General features: G+C 52.6%; 8 protein-coding genes across 8 annotated transcripts; 4 read left to right on the forward strand and 4 right to left on the reverse strand.

The window, feature by feature from the left end:
* Positions 1 to 202: 202 nt before the first annotated feature.
* Positions 203 to 1,246, forward strand: CKM354_000804700 (uncharacterized protein; the record flags this gene model as incomplete). The annotated part of the gene is made up of 1 exon (XM_044803413.1): positions 203 to 1,246. The coding sequence occupies one exon, from the start codon at positions 203 to 205 to the stop codon at positions 1,244 to 1,246; it is 1,044 nt and encodes a 347-aa protein (XP_044659348.1).
* Positions 1,247 to 1,327: 81 nt separating this feature from the next.
* Positions 1,328 to 1,964, reverse strand: CKM354_000804800 (uncharacterized protein; the record flags this gene model as incomplete). The annotated part of the gene is made up of 4 exons (XM_044803414.1): positions 1,328 to 1,419; positions 1,474 to 1,671; positions 1,732 to 1,867; positions 1,929 to 1,964. 4 exons carry the CDS (start codon positions 1,962 to 1,964, stop codon positions 1,328 to 1,330), a joined length of 462 nt encoding a protein of 153 aa, XP_044659349.1.
* A 508-nt stretch (positions 1,965 to 2,472) lies between these two features.
* CKM354_000804900 (uncharacterized protein) lies at positions 2,473 to 3,662 on the reverse strand (the record flags this gene model as incomplete). The annotated part of the gene is made up of 3 exons (XM_044803415.1): positions 2,473 to 3,274; positions 3,327 to 3,538; positions 3,597 to 3,662. 3 exons carry the CDS (start codon positions 3,660 to 3,662, stop codon positions 2,473 to 2,475), a joined length of 1,080 nt encoding a protein of 359 aa, XP_044659350.1.
* A 1,053-nt stretch (positions 3,663 to 4,715) lies between these two features.
* Positions 4,716 to 5,894, forward strand: CKM354_000805000 (uncharacterized protein; the record flags this gene model as incomplete). The annotated part of the gene is made up of 2 exons (XM_044803416.1): positions 4,716 to 4,991; positions 5,082 to 5,894. 2 exons carry the CDS (start codon positions 4,716 to 4,718, stop codon positions 5,892 to 5,894), a joined length of 1,089 nt encoding a protein of 362 aa, XP_044659351.1.
* Positions 5,895 to 6,023: 129 nt separating this feature from the next.
* Positions 6,024 to 7,413, reverse strand: CKM354_000805100 (uncharacterized protein; the record flags this gene model as incomplete). The annotated part of the gene is made up of 2 exons (XM_044803417.1): positions 6,024 to 6,916; positions 7,185 to 7,413. The coding sequence occupies 2 exons, from the start codon at positions 7,411 to 7,413 to the stop codon at positions 6,024 to 6,026; spliced, it is 1,122 nt and encodes a 373-aa protein (XP_044659352.1).
* A 541-nt stretch (positions 7,414 to 7,954) lies between these two features.
* On the reverse strand, positions 7,955 to 10,282 carry CKM354_000805200 (uncharacterized protein; the record flags this gene model as incomplete). The annotated part of the gene is made up of 1 exon (XM_044803418.1): positions 7,955 to 10,282. The coding sequence occupies one exon, from the start codon at positions 10,280 to 10,282 to the stop codon at positions 7,955 to 7,957; it is 2,328 nt and encodes a 775-aa protein (XP_044659353.1).
* A 680-nt stretch (positions 10,283 to 10,962) lies between these two features.
* CKM354_000805300 (uncharacterized protein) lies at positions 10,963 to 12,492 on the forward strand (the record flags this gene model as incomplete). Its single annotated transcript, XM_044803419.1, has 1 exon — positions 10,963 to 12,492. The coding sequence occupies one exon, from the start codon at positions 10,963 to 10,965 to the stop codon at positions 12,490 to 12,492; it is 1,530 nt and encodes a 509-aa protein (XP_044659354.1).
* A 493-nt stretch (positions 12,493 to 12,985) lies between these two features.
* CKM354_000805400 (uncharacterized protein) lies at positions 12,986 to 14,884 on the forward strand (the record flags this gene model as incomplete). The annotated part of the gene is made up of 1 exon (XM_044803420.1): positions 12,986 to 14,884. One exon carries the CDS (start codon positions 12,986 to 12,988, stop codon positions 14,882 to 14,884), a length of 1,899 nt encoding a protein of 632 aa, XP_044659355.1.
* Between the last annotated feature and the right edge of the window lie 5,052 nt (positions 14,885 to 19,936).

Consider the following 19,936-nt stretch of genomic DNA (forward strand, 5'->3'; position numbering starts at 1 on the left):
TAGATCTGTAGACATCCTGCAGGAGCGCTTTGGCCCATGTGTATCTAAACAGGCGCCAAGAAGCTGCACCTTGACATGACATGCATGCGCATAAAGCTCCTTCCTCAGCTCCTCTTTTCTCCCATCCCTCCGACGGGAAGGTTTCGACAGCATTATCGCATGCGCTCAATAGACCTCCGGAAAACTCACGAAGTCAGCGAAAATGTACAACATCGACCCAACCTCCCTCACAGTCTCCGGCTTCAGCGCCGGAGGCTTCATGGCCGCCCAACTCGCGATCGCCTACTCCAATAACTTCTCCAACCGCTTCGGCGTCTTCGCCGGAGGCCCTTACGATTGCGCTCGCACTCAAGATTTCTGGACCGCTTGCATGCACAACGCAACACCTTCGATTGAGTCCTCACTGTCCAACATCAAACAATGGAGCACCGAAGGCAAAATCGATAATCTCGAGAATTTGTCGTCTAATCAGAGTAGAATTTACATTCAAGCTGGTGCGCTGGATGAGACTGTCGGGATCAGCGTTACGAGGCAATTGGTGAGACAGTTAAAGGAGTTGAGGGTTCCGGAGAGCAGTTTGAAGTATGTCGAAATGGAAGGGGCGGCGCATGTTTTTCCTACGGATTTTGAAGGTCCTGAGGGTGTACCTTGCAATGAGTCCGTTCATCCTTTCATCGCTGATTGCGGGTATGACGGTGCTGGGGAGATGTTAAAGTGGTTGTATGAGAATGAGACGTTTCGTTTGAAGCCGAGGAGATCGAAGCGTGAGATGTCGGGTGTGCTGAAGAAGTACGAGCAAACTGGAGCTTTGGGTGCTATTGGTTTGGCGGAGTCGGGGTACTTGTATGTGCCAGCCAGTTGCGCTAGAGGTGGAAGATCTCCTCACGGAGGAGCAGTTTCGTGTAAACTTCATGTTGCGCTTCATGGGTGCACGATGTCGTATCTCGATATCGGAGAGGCGTGGATTCGTGATGCAGGATATATGGAATGGGCGGATACAAACGACATGGTTGTTGTGTTCCCACAGGCAGGTCACGATGAGACGAAACGGCCAATTTGGTTTCCAAATGGGACGAAGTATCCTGGCGGGGCCATTGCATGTTTCGACTGGGTCGGATGGTCAGGCGAGGACGCGGACTGGAAGAGTGGAGCGCAAATGCATGCGATCATGAATGTGGTTGAAAAATTATTGCAGGAGAAAGACGCGCAGGGAGCAAAATTGATCTGGAAACACGAAGAATTGTAAGCATTATTAAATGTATGAGTTGCGTGTGAAGCTTATAGATTCCTCACTACAGTTCCGCAACATGCTCCTCTTTAGAGCACCCTACAACTGTCCACGAAGAACATTTCCAGCCTTGATGAACAAGGTGAAGATAATTCCCACTCCACTCAAGTATGCCACACTACGGGCGTTGGCTAATCCTCGTCAGCATTGAGTCAAAAGCTTAATCGTGGAAGGCCCAGACTTACCCATCGCGTCCGTCGTATTGTTGATGTAAATAAGGTTGTACGCTACTCGGCTGAGCAAATAGCCGCCAGACAAAACGTTCAAGGTCCAATTGTCCAGTCTCACAATATTGCCTGCAACGACAGCAGCGGCGAAGAGGCCAAGGTTCTCGAAACCGTTCTGCTGCGCGCCTTCAGCGCGGACGATCTTGTCCTTGGTCGCTACTCAGTCGTCAGCCGTCATTCTCAAGACATGCCATTTCATTGTGGTTGATTCGGCACCTTTGTCAATGCTCTGATCATTGGCGATCTCCTTGGTATAGCTTCTTGGGTTCTTGCTATCGAACTTTCCAAGGCTTGCCGCGTAGAAGTGAGGTGCGATGGCCACAACCCATGCTGCTGGAATTGTGTAGCAAGACTATTCGTGATCACGGTCAGTAATTTGTTCATAATCTATGAGGCTACAAGAACCTGCGTACGAAGTTGCGCGTCAAATCCAAAGCTGCGGCTGCCATCTTGTTGAATGTATGTCTGGTGAGTATGATAAGAGTCCGTGGTGGTTCGGTGCTTTGGGATGGAATGAAAGAAAGGAATCGGGTCCAATGTGTAGACGCGTGTAGTCAATGCTTTCCACGTTGCTCGCGAGTAGTGACGTACATAGCGTATGCACGACCCGTGCTCAAATTATTTGTGTTTGTATGCACACTAGGCCGGATAAGCCCGTTGCCGTTCGTTCTGCGCGCATAAGGTGGGAAGTGGAGTGACAGGCACACGCACTGTGTCTGCAGGTACGATATTCGACTTGGAGAGCGTCTGACTCGCCAACAATCTTTGATAGATTTGTCTGTATGGACCAACACAGAATCTGCTGCAGTAATCCGTATGTCAACGCAGCTGAGATACCAGCGTCACCTTTGTTGTACGCTGTTTGGGGAACAGTGTCTGGAAACCAATAAACGTCTGTTGAGTGGGAGTGGAAGACAATCCATCTTGGCCAATACTGGTGCGAACAGGAGAGCTCGCTCATTCCATTTCGGGCGTGATGATGTTGCTCTTACCGCCATCGATCAGCACATCTCTCAGTGTTTCACAGCTCTTGACTCGAATATCTACAAAGCTCTCGGGGCTATAGAATGCCGTATGACATGTCAGTACCATTCTGCCCTCTAGCCAAGGCTCTTTATTGCGATAGGCCTGTATCAAAGAGTGAACGTTGTCCTCGGGTATGGGTTCAATGGGAACGACATCTAGTGCAGCACCAGAGATGATTTTTTCTCGAAGACATTGCTCCACGCCGTCCAGGTTGAGCACCTCTCCGCGAGATGTATTCACCAGCACGGCACCTTTCGGCAACAGCGAGAGCAGATCGTAGCCGATCATGTTCCGCGTTTCTCGCGTGCAAGGGCTGTGCAAGCTGAGGACATTGCTTCTCCTGAATAGCTCTCTGATATCCTTGGTTCGTTCAATGTCCAAGCTCTTGTCGACACCATTGGGCAGGTACGGATCGTAGAAGAGTACTTTGAAGCCGAATGCCTTCGCTCTCAACGCTGCTGCTGTACCAATTCTCCCAAGGCCGAACACGCCGAAGGTCGACTTTTGCAATCGTGCGACTAAAGGTGTCTCGATGGGCATCCACGGATCGGGAGGGGTTGCTCGTTGTCGTTCATTGTGCAGCAAGATGCCGCGGCGCATCGATAGCATGAGCCCAATGGCATGGTCGGCAATTTCCGCTGTTCCATAGTCTGGCACGTTACAGACTGTCACGCCTTTCTTAGCCAGGGCTGGACGATCAAGGCGATCGTAGCCCACGCCCATTCGCACGATACTGCCAGGACTTAGCAACTTCCACTCGCGGAGACTGAGGCGTGGCCACTGACACTTTCAGCTTTGGAAACAGCTCTACGTCTGACTCTGTGAAGCCAATCTTCAATACCATGATGCCATCTATTCTGTTGCGAAGCTCTTCTGGGATAGCAGACCACGGCTTCGACCGCGGCGTACCGGTTGGCCATAGTCCTGTGGAGACGAAGTCGACTTTGTAATTTTGTCCAGGACGTGGAGCGAATATCTGCTGTTCGACTATATCGTCCTATGAGGTTGGTGAGCATGCTGCGAAGGCGTGCAGCTTCGGGGGTGTTGCTGCTGACCGGATAGAGTCCGTCTGCTTGGATGATAGTAAAGGTGGGAACGGCATCAGCCTTCGAGTCAGCCATTGTGACGACCTACGGATTGAAGAAAAATGTATCTACGAGGCAGTCGCAGCATCGAGCTGAGCATATGAGCGATCGGCTATGCTGCCCGCCATTGCCCGCAAGCCTGCCCTTCGGCGTCTGCTGCGGTGGAGCAGGAGCCGAGATCGGTGCAATGCAATGTCCTTTGCCAATGTTGCCATCGCCTCGACTGGTGGGGCTCACGAAGGCCGTACAAATGGCAGGCTGGTCTCGTAAGTAGCGGATGTCAGTGACTCTGGTGGTTGGAGAACAGGACTGAAGGAGACCGCCGGGGAAGAGCATATCGGACATCGGCAAGGCGCACGACCCAGACCCCGGACGGGATTTGACGAGACAAATTGAAGATGCTCTTCAAAGTTCAACTCCCCTTTGCGTCTGCTCACTGCAAAACGAAGCATATGCGTGCCCCAGAGCTCTGAGTCGAAAGATGAGCAACAGCAATAGACGACACCAGTGCAATGGCCACCGCTGAGGTGGATGAAGAACGGCGAATGGTTCGTATTGATGAGTAGGTGAACTGCCGTTCTGCCTGTTGCCTGCATTTCAGCTTCTTCTGTCCCCCAGTTCCGTTTGAATGCAAACCCTCAACAATTTTCTCGGCGTCGACAAAATCAAAGGTGCCTTGATCTCAGCACAGCGTAATCTGATTGCATCGCAAAGTCCGAGTCAGCGAAGATGCGATCGACATCAATATTTGCTTAAGTCTCCAGGTCAGAACAGCGTGCCGAGCTCCAGGGCTGTCAGCCTCACGCCTCGGCTTTCAGCTGACTAGCTCACAAGGTTATGGTAGCATGGGGACGGCATCGTGATAGGTCACTTCGTGACTTGTATCTTACGAAGAACAACCTAGTTCATCGTCGCCGCCACATTGCCGAGTGTTCAAGGGACTTAGATAACAACTAAAAGACAGTCCTCACGAGTCACGTCTTCCACCATCACCACAAGAGCTTCATCCCCGCCCACGACTCTGCCGCGAGATACGGCGGTCTCGATCAGTGACCTCCGACTTGATCTCACCCTTTCTCGATCTTCATCATGGCGCCCCTCACAACTGCATTGACGACTTTGCTCAAAGTCCAGCACCCCATCATGCTGGCAGGTATGGATCAGGTCGCCGGCCCCAAGCTGGCAGCCGCAGTGACTGCTGCCGGAGGCTTCGGAACTGTCGGCGGCGCACGATACACGCCAAAGATGCTGAGAGAAATGCTTGCCGAGCTCAAGGACGAATTGAAGGCGAGAGGTTGCGAAGGTGCCCCGTTTGGAGTCGATTTGCTGCTCCCACAAGTTGGTGGTAGCGCTAGAAAGACTAATGTGAGTCCTTCTTGATTCCCCCAAAAGCACATGATAGCCATGTGATTCAGTAATAAGATATCTCAATTTCATTAACTAACTTTTGAACAGTACGATTACACGAGCGGCAATCTGGAGGAACTGCTAGACATTGTAATCGAATACGGCGCCACTCTCTTCGTCTCAGCAGTGGGAGTGCCCCAACCTTGGGTCATCGAGAAGCTGCACAAAGCTGGGATCCTGGTTATGAACATGGTCGGCCATCCCAAGCATGTGCACAAAGCATGTGCTGCCGGAGTTGACCTCATTTGTGCTCAAGGTGGCGAAGCCGGAGGTCACACTGGCGACATTCCGAGCATGGTTCTCCTCCCAGCATGTGCAGACATCTGCGCCAAATACACTTCACCTCTAACTAAGAAGCCCGTCGTCCTTGTCGGAGCTGGCGGAATCAATGATGGGAGAAGTGTGGCGGCAGCGATGATGCTCGGTGCAAGCGGCGTATGGGTCGGCACACGCTTCATCCCCAGCGTGGAATCCAAAGCACCAGAAGTCTTCAAGAACCAAGTCATCGCTGCCGGTTACGATGACTGGGTGAAATTGGAAGTCTGGTCTGGAAGACCTCTGCGCGCTCTGAGGAATCCTTACCTCACAGACTGGGAGAAGAACCGACAAGCTGAGATCAAGGATCTGACATCGAGAGGAATAGTACCACTTCCATATGAGCTCGACAGATTGCACGCCGCAGGGAAGTTGACAGATGAGATTGAGGATGGTGCGGCTATGCGACCAGCTGGTATTGTGGCGGGATCGGTCAATAAGCCAAACCAGACTGCGAAGGACATCGTGACGGAGATGGTTGATGAGGCGAAACGTGCACTCGACCAAGCCCGACAACTTTCGCTAGGGACTGGGTCAAAATTGTAGTAGTATAGAGCTCTGGTGTCCCTCGAAATTGTAACCTTCGAGACTTCTTGTTGCGTCAAGCTTAAAATTCGGCTCTTAGACACGAGCACAATCCCAACACATTAAATGAGAAATACAGTCGATTTTCATTCAATAAGTCTTCTCAAAGACTCTCTTCGCCAATCCAGCAAAATCCAGCTTCTCGTTCTCATCCACAATCTCCCACAAATTGGGCTGCGTGAACACAGCCAAAGTGTTACGTGCGATCTTCCTCTCCTTTCCATCATCGCCCACCACACTCGCAGGCCCTCGCACGAAATGCGGCACAGCCCTGAACTTTCCCCTCGTAATCAATTGCAGTGCCTCACCAGTCTGAAACGCAAGACAGTCTCGCGGGATATCCACTTGCGTCGTACGCCCTGCACGGTCTTTGATCCACAACCCGGCTTTCGGATCAGGATGTCTCTCCAATTCTGACAAGTCTGGAAGGAGACCATCCTTATCTCGCTGAGCTTGTTTTACATCAGGCGAGTTCGTCGTCTCATCGATGAACATGTTCGAAGTCAAACCAGTCAAAGCACCAAGATCCATATGCGTTCCACACCAATCATCATCACCCTTCTCTTCTGCCCCAGGAGCTTTCGGCGGTGGAGGAAAATAATGTAACAATCGTGCCTTCGTACTGACACTCCCTCTGACGATCTTTTCCAGAGTACCATCTTGGTAGCCTTCCAGTTTCGCCACGCCATATCGATCACAGCTCCTTGCGACAAGACCCGCAACATCGACGATCAGCCGGCACAGTCTTTCGAATATTTGTTCGAAACCAGGCATGGCCTCTTCACTTGGCCAGACATTAGGACTTGTCATATCCGGAATATGCGGGAAAAGTTCTCGTGCCTTGGCTTCTAGTCTGCCATCTTCTGAATGGATTGGTTGGACGTAATATGAGCCTTTGAAGGTATCGAACTGTCCATTGTCGAGCTTCTCTTTGCCGCAAGACCAGCCAACGTTGTAACGTGCTTCTGGGATTTCGACTTTCTCTGTTATAAGCTGTCAGCTTGGATTCCGTACGGAGATTGCGCGTCGCGATTGCAACATATGATAATTCCCTCGAAAACCCTCCTTCAGGAACATAAGAACCAACAATCCAGTTCATGAACCACTCCCTCATTGCGCCCATCATCGCATGGAAAGCGGAACAGCCCCAGTCAAGTCATTGACGAGTCCCAACGCAGGAACTTTCTCTTTCCCCAATTCACTCCAAACGGCAACCCAAACAACCCAGAAGAAGATAATATCAAAACTCACCCAGTTCCTCCCTAGGCAAATTCGCCAAATAACTCGCATAACTCAAAACCTTCCTCCTCAATCCCACAAACTCCTCCGGTAGATCCCTCACAACAATAATCCCCAAACTTTCAGGTCCGAAGGCCCGTTCCAAAGTCTCCAGATCCACACTTCCAGTTTTCAATTCTTGCAGTGAAACGGAAATGGCACTGGGTCGGACGGCGTCCTCGTCATTGGGAATAGAGCCCATGGTGGCTTGTCTAGATACGAGAGTGAGGAGGTGCGAAGGTGATCAGTAAAAAGGAATTCGCAACTTGGATTGAGAAGAGGAAATGGAATCGTATCGCACACTCGGTTGCTTAAGCCGAGACCTGAAGTTGCCCCAGAATCTGCGCCTACCGCTCGTCGGAGCTGACCGAAGCAGAGGCAAGAACTAATCAGTCGCCGCACCTGCCGTTTCGGGAAGGGCTGTAAATATAGCAAGCGAAGAGCCATCTTTACGTGGAGCAGGACAGATACTGTGTCTACTTCGTTCTGAGGAGGAAATCTCCAATTATGTCAAGTGGCAATCGATGGCACAAGACGCCACCCAGATTACCCAAAAACGCCATGACCTCATTTAAACTAAGAATGAATCCATCCCATCTTCTCTTTTCAGAATTTTTCGCTGATGAATCTCAATCGACTTGCTTTCTCTACACCCAAACACCAACGCTAAAGTTTCCAACAATCGCTTCAAACTCCAAATTTCCATCTTTTAAACTTCGCTAAATGCATGCAGCCCATCGCTTTCAGGGCTGCCCATCATGTGTATTATATTGTTCGTCTCCAAAACATAGCATCCGGACTTCACAGTCCTCACTTCCACTAGCGACACGGCTGTCGCTCAACCAAGAGCACGTCACCGGACCTTGATGGCCCGTAAAAGTTCTTTCGCATTTACCCGTTCGCGGGTCCCACACTTTCATCATTCGGTCCTCGCTTCCGGATATCATCCTTAGATGGTCCGCTGAGAGTGCCCATATGCCTTCAACGTGACCAAAGAATGTGCGCACGCAAGCTTGAGCGCGTGGCAAGTGGGAGTTGGTCAAGGGGTCGGTGGGCAGAATATCGAAACCAGATGAATTGAGGTTTGGCGAAGGTTCTCGGGTAGGCTTGCTCCTGAAGTGCGTGTCCCAGAGGCGAATCGTGGAGTCTAGAGCGCCAGTGATCATGTAGCGAGGTGGCGCTGGTCGATCAGCATCGTTCGGCCAGAATGGATCGGAATCGTTGGGGCTGCTGTTGATGTGTTCTCGGTGTGACTGGGCGATTGTAACAGAGCTGACGCTGCTTTCGTCGTCGTCCTTGTCGTTGGGAGTGAGTACGATATCGTCCAAGTTGAACTCAGGAGGCATGGGTACGACTTGTTGCACTTGACCAACATGACCAGTGAACTCACGGATGCACTCGCGCGTATCCAGATCCCACAGGCGAACAGTAAGGTCGTCTGAAGCAGAGAAGAGCGTGCGTGAGGCATCATCGATCTTGACGCTGTTCACCCAATCCGAATGACCTCGAAGTGTGTAGGTCGAGCCATTCTTGTGGTCCCACACACGGATCATTCGATCTCGCGATCCAGATGCCATATAACGTGATGTGAAAGTTACACTGATGACACCATCGCTGTGAGGGTGGAATGTTCTCAATAGTTCCCCAGTTCGCCAGTTCCACAGCTTTACTGTTGAGTCCAGACTGCCAGTGACGAGCTTCTGGTCGTTGAACTGCAGCGCCCGAATGCCGCTCGTGTGGCCAGTCAACGTTCGAATTTCTTCTCCAGTGTTGATGTCCCAGACCTTTACCGTCGTGTCGTATGAGCCTGTGATCAAGACATTTTCGTTGAACTGCAGGCACATGACACCGTTGGTGTGGCCCTTGAAGACCTTTGTGGAGCATCTCCCATACTTCCACGCTGTCCCAACCTTGAAACGCGCCTTGTAGACGTCCTTCCATGGCCTCTTCCGTGGCGCAAAGTAAGCGTCATTTCCATCGACACCAACGACGCCACTGTCCTGGGATGATATAGAACAATGTCGCTTCGCAAGTTCTGGCGAGCTCACGGAAGTGGCGTCTATGGACCGCTTTGTGCCGCGACTGCTGCCTGCCTCTCCGTCCAGTGGTTGGGGCGGAGGCATCGAAGCCTCAGCATCTTCTGGAATCGGAGTGATGTCTGGTGACCATTGGTTGAGCCCCCTGCTTGTCGCGCGCAATTGTATCTGTCTCTTCTCGATTCGCAATCTCTTCCTCTCCAGCAAAGGCAGTCCCCAACCGCATTTGGTGCACTTTCTGTCGATATGCTGTTCGCACATCTTGTGCCATACCACATCGTCATCTGCCAAGCTCCTCCATCGCTGACTGACCTGAGCGGCCTTGCACAGCGAGGTGGTGTCCAAATAGCAGAGAATCTTGAAGCCGAGCTCGGGTGGGAGGGCAGACAAGAAGTCGATCTTGATCAGGTCGCGGATGTTGGCTGAGATGAAAGAAAGCTGAGGGAAACAGCATTGTGCGAGAATGCCTTGCAGCATGAGGTTGCGGTGTTTTGCGGGGGCGGCAGAGAAGGAGGACCAGACTTGGGAGATGACCTGCTGATCCATCTGCGGCAGTCCCGATAGTTCATCCTGCAGTTGTTCCATTGACGTCTCGTTCGCCTGCCGTCGACACTTCAGATCAGGTCGGTGTCGGTAACAGAACTTCGTGTTCGGCCGTTGTTCCTCGGCGTCGTGGTCGCGGTGGTCTTTGTGGGCGTGGGCGCTGCTGCTGTCGCCAGTAGGATTGTAGGAGCCCGGGATGTGCTCATGAAGAAAGGAGGAAAGATTCATATCGGCGTGCTTGGTGTGTGGAGGCGGGTGTTGGGCGTCTCTCTTCAGGCTGCTTTCGTGCTCGTGATCGTGATGCGAGGTGTAGAGCTCACCATGTCCGTGCTCGTGATGGCGTGACGGTAGCGAGAAGGGTTCGTGATTTTCTGTGTTGGCGCTGGTGTCGTCGTCGTCCCCAGGCGTGGGCTGCTGGGCGATGGAGGGACGAGCGGCGGCGGCGGTAGCGGTGTGGCTCCGGTCTGCGGAATTATGATGTAGCACAGACATGGCGACATAAAGCACGCCAGCGCTGGGTAGTGATGGCGTCCCAGGGGACGAGAGCCTCCATGCAGTCCCGGTCCTGGCGCGCACAGTCGCTCTCGTGTGCTCGTCTGCGGCGGAACAGATAGGCGGGCCGGCGTGATCCTCGCACGTTGTCAATGGGGAACGCAATCCGAATGGGCGGTGTCGTTGTGCGATCACTGGACAACCGGGGTGGCGACGCGCAAACAGTTTCGCGATGTGAGGATGTGAGGTGCTTGCTTGCGATGTGAGGTGCTCGCGATGAGGTGATGCTTAAGCCGACTGTCGCAATTGCCAGCAAGCTTTCTTTCACCAATCGCGGGCCTGCACCCGCCGAAAATCTCGCGGTTGTCCCGGTTTCCTCGTCCACTGATCCTGGGGTAATAAAGGCTCGTTCAGAACTCTGTGCCGTTTGCACCGTTCACTGGGAACGACCCGGCAGTGTTGAGGCGGTTCAGCAGTCGTGCAGAGTCGCAAAGTCGGGTGCTTGGCGGCGGGCGGGCAATCCCTGCATCTCGCTCGCTCCAACTACGCTCTCCACGTGTGAACGCCACCTGACCTGACCAATCTCTCACCCACATTTCATAGTCGAGATAGCCTACCGCCAGCACTGCTGTTCTGAGCTGATCTCGCTCGGCCATGTTCGGCGGCGCCGCGATATCGCCATGAGCAGCGACTCCTCTTCGGCCGAGCTGTCCGCTTCGCCATCACCCTCGCCGCCGCGCTCGCCGGTAACGCATCATTTGCCTGGCCTGCAAGATTTGGTCGTGCACTTCGTGGACGCGAAGAAATCCCTGAGCGCCACCAGTCATGTCTACCGTGCCAACGAGCTGGTGACTAACTCCAGGGCGCTGATCGAAGAGATTGCTGTTCTCAATGCGAAGAACACCTATGCACGCCGGGGCCTCGATGAGCAAGTCAGCACGTTGGATGCCATCAGAGAGGCTCTCGTTGACGATGGGACCAAGATTTCAGATGAATTCGATGTCACCATCGCCGACTTGGACAAGGCGCATGCGAGGCTCGATAAGACATTGAGTCAGCTGAGGAAGACTATTGTTGCAGAGCGACACTCCCTTTCCCGACAGCGTACTAATGACACAGTCACGAACGCGCCAGAGAAGTCAGACGAAGATGACACGAAGACCCTCTTCGATTTCGTCGATGAGGACACACATGAGAACCTCTTGTCAACTCTCCGTAGTCTCATTGACCAATACAACGATGCCCGTGGTGACCTCAACGACAACCTGTCTACCTTCGAATCCTCGATACATTCTATCAAGGACAAGCTACTAGAGAATGCAGGGGGCGCTTCGACTCTCAAACCAGAGAAGCCCACGATCTATGATGACCCTCCGCCCTCCATCTCCTCCATATTCGAGGGCATGGAGGAACATGCCACAGAGATGGCTGGTCTGCTGGAGAATCTTGTCAACCACTATGATTTATGCGTCTCAGCCCTCAAGCATACTGAAGGAGGTGGCGAAGCTGCGCGCGCCGCTACTGCGGATATGAAAGAAGCAACCCCTGGCACCGAAGAATCTTTGTACGATAAGACTGTCGCCGAGCCCATTTCCGATGAGGAACGAGTGGAAATGTTGCAAGTTCTCCTGAAAGATGCTCAGGAAGTCGATGATGTGGTGGTCGAAATCCGCGATAGGGCGAGCGAGATGGAAGATCAGTACTCTCTGCTGACAAAATATGCCAAGAAAGCAAGAGCGCAGCATCAATCTCTACAGCAAGTCCTGGAGACGATGCGTGAAATTCGTGCTGCCATTCCTGGTCACTTGGATGCTGCGGGTCACTTCCGAGAGAAATGGCAGAGTATCAGTGTCGATATTCGTGTAAAGACACAAGAACTTGCGGAGCTTAGTGTATTCTACGAGCAGTTCCTTGCTGGATATGGGAAGCTGCTGCGGGAGGTGGAAAGGAGAAAAGTGAGCGAGTTGGCTATGAAGAAGATTGTGGAAAAGGCGCGAAAGGATCTGGACAGGTTGCACGAAACGGACCGAGTGGCTCGAGAAGAATTCATGGAAGACGTTGGAGCTTATCTGCCACGAGATCTAGGTGTCTGGCATGGGTTGGATGAAGAGCCGCTCAAATGGGATGTGAGGCCGGTCTATGATGAGAGATCGCTTGGAGAAGAGGAGACTGGCGGGCAGGGATCGCCAAGACTATTGGACGGGTCGTAAGCCATTCATATGTGCCGGAACAGCGATAAATGTTGCTCTTCACCCATCATCTCGAACTCTTGCGGGAGTGTAACCTCGTGCCTCGATCCTGCCGCTCAGTTGCATGAGCTCACCGCCACCGCTCACGCAGAGTCTGGGCGATTTTGTGGCTAGGATGTGCGGCTGTGCAAAGGCTAGTCCGATCCCGTTGTGACGCATTCGACAATCAGAGGGATGGACACCGTCGGTGTCTGATGACACATAAGATAGTGCAGAAGCTGGAGCGAAGTGAAGGGTAAAAGTGGATAGATTCCACTGACTCACAGTTTGGATCCTGAAGGCATCGACCATCGTTCTTGTAGCACAATGATACTTAACATAGAGGCCCATTGACACAGGTCTGCTCAATACTCCGCACTAAGTACATTTGCAAACTCACCAACTGTGAACAACTACCTCTAAATTGCCTTCGTTTCGTGATGTTCACGCAACGCTGGAGATGTGCTGACTAAGCATGACGCACATCCTTGCACGAGCACACACTCCATCAACACATCTCATACTCAATCGCGATATGGACCACTCGAAGACGAAGCAGCCGACAACCTTTGGTGATCTACCGCCTGAGCTCTGGGATCACATCACCAACTATTTACCGTCTGCGCGGTCCATCGCCACCCTCGGAAGAAGTTGCAAAAGTTTACACGCCTTCGTGGAGAAGGATGCTTGGAAGTCTTTCGCAAAGACTCGCTTCCCGACATTATGCCCTCAAGACATCTCATCTCCCAAGGACGTGGCGCGAACGCTGACGAGCGTCTCGAGGGCTTGGGATAGAAGGGCGTTCGTGGCGACTCATGTCGAGCCTCGACTCAATATCACCACATTTCCCGGCAGGAAGAAAGCTGGGAAATGGAAACGGCCACGAGGTCAAACGATCGGCTTCACGCCCCAAGTAGATGTCTACGAGGATATTCAGGCTACATGGCGCGATAGGACAGAGGTTTTCGCGTTCAGTGCCGGAGCGGAAGTATGCATTCGCCACACAACTCGCAGCGCTGGGCAAGATGATGTGAGGTGGACTACCTATCGGCCATTATCAGCACGTGAGGGCCGAGACGATATCACTGCTATGCATCTGCTCCGACCTGATGCCAGTATCGGAGACGAGCGACATCATGTACTGACCGGTACTGCAAACGGCGATTTGCAACTGCTTGGCATTCCCATCGATGATCCCTACGATCAGGACGTGCGTACGACATACTTTACCACACAAGGTCTGCCGGTAAGATCGAGCAGCTTGTTACAAGAGCCTTTCCTTCCTTCGCTTTTGGCTGCGAATCTGGGAGACTCCCGTATAGCTCTGTATACTGTGGACCCAGAACGATCCAAGATTGGTTCCTCGAGCCAGTTCGATCTCAAGCCTGCGTTGCGAGCAGATGGCAACCCATCCGCAAGTCATCGAGCGTGGTCTACTAATTTCTTGTCGAGAAAGCTGTTAGCTGTAGGCGCTGGGCCTTCTGATGAGCCGATTCACATCTATTCGATTACTGAAAGTGGTTTACATCGAGATGATGTGAGAAATATCAGCCTTCAGAATGAGTTCGAGGAACTCGATAGAGGCACAATTCCCAATGGAGTACCGAAGAAGTCGACCTCCAACGTGTACACTATGGTGCCATTGCCAGCCGGCATGGGGTCTTCAGGCAACGGCGAAGTTTTCCTCTCCGGCGCATATGACGGGATTGTGCGCCTGCATGATCTACGCTCTGATCGTCAAGTAGAACAAGCATATATCGACCCAGCGGACGATAGCGCAATCTACACGATATTGCCTCGAGGTCAGGAGAGACTGCTTGCTGGCACTAGTCGGCACAATCTCCTAAAGGTCTTCGACATGCGACTAGGCGCAAAGTGCTACAGCTATTTGGATGTCGAGGGGCAGAATCCGAGCAGTACTGGAGTAAATGCTGCTGCAGACGACTACAACATCTTCCTTCGGGCCAGCAATCCAGCTTTCATTGCTCGCGGCAGTAGCTGGAACCGCAATAGAGTTCTCGAATCTAGTGTCTACTCACTTGCATCGCCATCAATGCATTCTCCATACGTCTTTGCTGGGGTGGAGAATGCAATCATGTCACTCGCATTCACCGAGATGCTCGATCCCCAACCCGACCCTACCTTCTTCAACCCACACTCCAGCAAACAAGAAAGCAATGGGGAGTTTCCTCATGAGGTCGAGAACAAAGACATCTTGAATCTCGCCATGTACGATCAGGACGCGAACATGAAACTCTACGTCCAGCGTAATTTTTGGGAGACTAACCGGATCAAAGGTCCAGGCTCGGGCGAGGCAAGTCAGCGGAAACCACTCGATCAGCGGTGGAGAGGAGCAGATGATGCTTGGCCTTGAAGTTGACTTCGCTCATGGCATCGACTGCAGCACGCCGTTCGAGTGATACGGGACCAGACTCGTGCATATCTGGTGCAGAGCTGGCCTCGGAGCTTTTGTTGTCTATCGTGGTAAAGTTATACAGGAACATATTGAAGTTCTTGGATTCATACCTTTTGAAAGGCATTCTCTGCACCATAAAAGTCTCGTACTTCTCTTCGTCTTTTCGTGGACCTGCCTCTTTTGCAACGTATTCAACGCATCCTGTCTGTCCTGGCAATCCTGCCAACCCATGGCAATCGATAGTGGACGTGGAACGGATTGCAAAAGCCATTAGTTGTCTTCAAGGGCGGATCCGCAGGTCGACACATCCGAACCTCACGACGCAATGCCCTTCGTAGTGGAGTCATCTACCTCAAATGGCCGTTTTCCTCGAGGTCCTCTGTTTCCGACACAAGGAGCGACATAGAGCCGGTGCATCACGTGCATCAAAGCGGGTCTCCAGCTTTGCAGTTGGACGTTTGGGGGCATTCCAGACGCCCTTATTGGGATAAACATCGAAGTTGACGGCTAAATGCAAAGGCTCAAAAGCCAAGTATGAAGGATTTTGTGTTTGCACAGAAACGAGATCCAAAATCTGCAGCTGGATCGATAACGATCAACAAAGCGTTCGATGTTTCTACCCTTGTACTCAATCAATGGACCTTTGGCCAGATCAATAGTGGTTCTCAAAATCTTGGCAAACTGGTTGTTCATCCCTCGTCAGCCAGATGACGGGTTCTGCACGGTTACAGCACTCTGATGCTTCCACACTTCACAGTCCCCACAACCGTCCAAGCTTCGTTCCCTGGATGGCGGGATCGGAGTCATCTGGAAGTGCCCGGAGACGGGAAGCCACAGTAGCACCAAGTGCGTGTGATGCTTGCCGTGTTGCGATTGTTCAGAGAGTCGCCTGCATCAGCTACCAAGTGAAGAGGCGAGCAGCAGGCGAGCCTCTTCGACGATGATGAAGCACGGTAGATGGTTGTGTGGACTAAGCGAAGTCTTCTTACGAAGTCTTACGAAGGAGGCGAATGTGCCGCGCGAAGCCGTCGCAGGCAATCGGCAAAGCAGTTGACAACAACCACGGTGGATCTTCTTGGGCAAGCGAAGGAGTGCTCGGGCTCTCCGCGATTAATCTAAAGGCTGTCAAAGCTTAGGAGCTTCTAGGAAGTAGCTGCAGGAGGCAACAAGCCGCGCTCCAAAGTCTAGGGCAGAGCTTTCAGTCTTCGGCGTCGTGCCCGAAAATCGAGAGCGGCCTGGTCGTCGCCTAGGTCTGCAGCCGACAGTATATTGCCTACCAGAATATCCGGGCGCGAATATCTGTCTGGAGGGCTTCTGCACCCTATCTTAGGCTATATGTTCTGATCACTGCTGAGACCAACCACCTGCGACCCCCATCTCCTGATCAGCGATCACATGCGCGAATTGCCGTTAACTCTTCGACGTCCAGGAGGAGCGGGTCCCCCAAAATTCCAAATAGCGTGTTTCAACAGCAAATTGTTCTCCCTACCGAACGCACCAGCTCACAAGTTGTGGAGCCTTGTTGCACTCGTGGTCACCTCTCGTTGGGCGACCTTCCTGTCAATGAACCAGCGCGAGGCGATTGACCGTCAAATTGCATCCTTCCATCCTACCAGGAGGGCCGGTTGTAGCCGTGCGCTGGTTGTTTCGGTAGCGGCCATCGTGGCGGCTGCGTGGTGTCGTCACGACTTCTGCTGCGCTCTTTTGCCGTTGGTCCTCGAACTGCTCTGAAGCAAGTCTACAGAGAGGTGAAAGGGGTGGACCGGGGACATTGCTGATTTGCTTCAATGTTCGTTGTTCGCCAGTAGAGAAAGTGCAATGCCACAGGCGACGGGCGTACTGAGAGCAGAGAGAGCTGCCTCTTATGGGCGTTGCTCGCAGGTCTAAAATCCGGGCATCTGTATTTGGTTGCGCATCTAATTTGACGGATTCATTGCACTATGCTTCCAGCTGCTCGACTCTGGACACCGAATTTCCCTTCTTCGGGAAGATCCTGGAGGAGCATGGTGCTGTGCAACCGTCAGTGCATCACTTCGCTAGCTCTCCCTTCTTCAGAGTTCTCCTGTGAACATGACTCGTTGAAAGATCACGCCACAGTGTTCATGCTCAAGGTCCGTCATGAAGCATCGAGCATGCAGAACCACAACAGGAACGGACGGATGGTCCGCCACCGGTTCCAGCGTCATTTTCGCTGTACTGGCTCTGAGTTTGCCTATCAGCCTGCCAAAACGCAACATTCACCCAACGCGACACTACGAGTGTCGACTGGAGCTTCTTGAACAAAGCCGCGGCTGTGTACAGTAAGTAGAGTCTCTGAATCAGCAAGAGCGAAGGCTGCGACAGCTGAGAAATTTTGCTGGCAACTTCGGAGCAGACGCCGAAAGGGTCAGGCGTGGATCGTGCTGACCACGACGCAAGTAACGTGGAACTTCATCCAACTGCGACCATGCGATCGACACGCCCACATCAGTTACTAAAAGGGGACTTGAACACACCACCACAACACCTCTCCCATGGCATTGACAAGCGCACAGCATGGTTCACAGCATGATGCGCGACATGTGGCTCCTCGTTGAGCAATGAGTATCATCCAGCACGATTCCTGAGGCACATGCAGGAGCTTCCTCTCGCAGCAGCTTGGCACTGAAAAGGAGGGTAAACAAACGACTTGGCATCGGCTCGGAACAAAATGACGATGTGCGGCGTAGAGCAACAAACAGGTATATCAGGCTGTCCACCATGCGATACGTATCGCCGCAGCCTGCAGGCTAGGCCTTGGTGTGCGTGAGAACGGGACTTACGGCAAGTAGGCTCCACAGATTCTTGCATGACAACCAGCGAATTGACTTTTTGTAGGCGGGCTCTTCACGATTGCATGTGCATGTGCATGGTATATGACACAACGCTCGGACCACTTCGTCAGGATTGCGTTGCAGGGCCTCTGCACTTCTCAGCCGTTTGCGAGATGCACAGAGCAAATACCTATATGCTACTTCGAAGACCAGAGCGAGGCTACCAACGTCGGTCCCGATGCAGAGTCTAGAATTCGACGAGACGTGGCAATTTGCAAGCATCCAGTTCCAATTATGGGGCTGGAGGCATGGAAAATCTCGTCAATCGTGCCAACCATATTGTGGCGCATGAAGGGTGTGCAACCAGCAGATTTTCTGGTAGTGATGACGACTTTGCCGCCGGCCTAGTGCTTCCGTGCGTATGTTGATATAGCGGACCAGCTGTTTGACGACCTCGCCATTGTGACGAAGCGCAAAAGCACTGCTTGCACTGTACCGTTCCACTTTAGTGGGGCAATCAGAACTAGGGGCCTCTCGGGAGTTGCAGGCGTTGATGCTGTTGGATGGTCCCTTTGTCTAGTGCCATGCGTGTCGGCACTGGCCCCTCGCCTCCTGCCGTCCTGGTTGTGGTGAGGACACGCACGAACGGAACGGGCAGGGAACGTGGTCCTGCGATGGCTACTGTGAGGCGGGCTCGGACTGCCGTCCGCCTAGAATCGGCCAGATCGCACTGCTCAATAGGTTACACAACAGATAGGTTTATCAGCGTCCCGTCACGCTCAAGATCCTACTCGCGGGCGAGCTGCTCCGCCATGCACTCATGTCGCCCTCGACCACATACCCCAGCCTGTGGCTCAATCTACAACTGCAGATCGCAGCCAGCTCAACCAGCAGCGGAGGCTCGTCTGCATGTGCGCTTCTGCAGTCTCGAATGTGAGGATCCATAAGACCGCAATGCCCATATATGTGTCGGTTGATCTACGACCCTCTCGCGCTCTATTCTTCCACCGTTGTCCTCTACCACCATGTCGCCAGCCCTCCCAGCTCTTCCGCGAAGCGATAGCAAAGCCAGGCTCTTGAGGTAAGTGTGCGGCGAATACATCGTTGCGCCACGTGTATGTTGACATTTTGACCCTCTAGCCACATCGGTCTAGACATGAACGATAACATGCATCGCCGGATCTATACGCTAATGAAAGTGCGTGGTTGTATTCTGCACGGAACTTAGCGCAGGCTTTCATGACAAGATTTCAGCTCGAAGCCAGCGAAGGCCGAAAACGAATCATTGCAATCCTTGACGCTCGTGCAACTGCGGTCGGCGGGATCCCTGGCGGCAAATCAACTTCTTACAGTACTTCGCAAGTTAATGAAGAAATCATGGATGATGAGGTTCGGCGGATATATCACACTGCACAACCGACCACGAGGCCACTATACAATCTTGCAGTTGACCCGGAACTTCCAGATAGACCGAACTGGATCATACGGGTGAGTCAAAGCTTTTCCGCTCTCGGCTGAATTATCGGTCGCTGATTGAGTAGTGGATGCTTTGGCACGTTTTTAGGTATCGCGATGGTCGACAAGCGCAGAAGCCTGTGGGCTCAAACGACAGTGTTGGGAGCAACGATGGGTCGCCTTCGCCCACGTCGCACGTTGCTGTGCCAGTAATAATGACGCGAGGTACGAATTCGGGAGTGACTCCGAATGTGATGTAACTAATTGAAAACGACTGCCAGGTTCTGCTGACGGCGGCCATTACCGTGGCTACTTCGATCCGGTCTGTGGCAGGTATCGAAATTGAGCATCGGCTCTTGAAGAAGGAATCCTCATGCGTCAAGCAATGCAACGCAGTGATTGCATTGGTTGCAGTAGACCACTCCATAACACACATTCGTTGAGAACCCCGTCGCTACTTGGCGCCACCACAGCCGCTTGGTACTACTATATGGAGCCTGCGCCGCGACTCGGCCAGCTGGGCTGAACGCTCTGCTGTTGTGAAGCCAGGAAGCCGTGAGTTGATGAACAGCGTTAATATTGGAGCATGAATTCCGATTTGATGCTCAAGAACATGTATGCTTCAACATAATCAGAAAGGATTGCAGTGTAAACCGCGAAGCCTGTGCCACGAGAAGATCCCGTAGAATTTGACATGCGTCCAAATGATGCGGTGCCTGCGAGATTGTGGTATCGGCTCGTGAGCATGTGTAGCTGCGGGATC

Source organism: Cercospora kikuchii (assembly GCF_019650295.1).
Source record: "Cercospora kikuchii DNA, contig_00005, whole genome shotgun sequence".
Classification (NCBI taxonomy): domain Eukaryota; kingdom Fungi; phylum Ascomycota; class Dothideomycetes; order Mycosphaerellales; family Mycosphaerellaceae; genus Cercospora; species Cercospora kikuchii.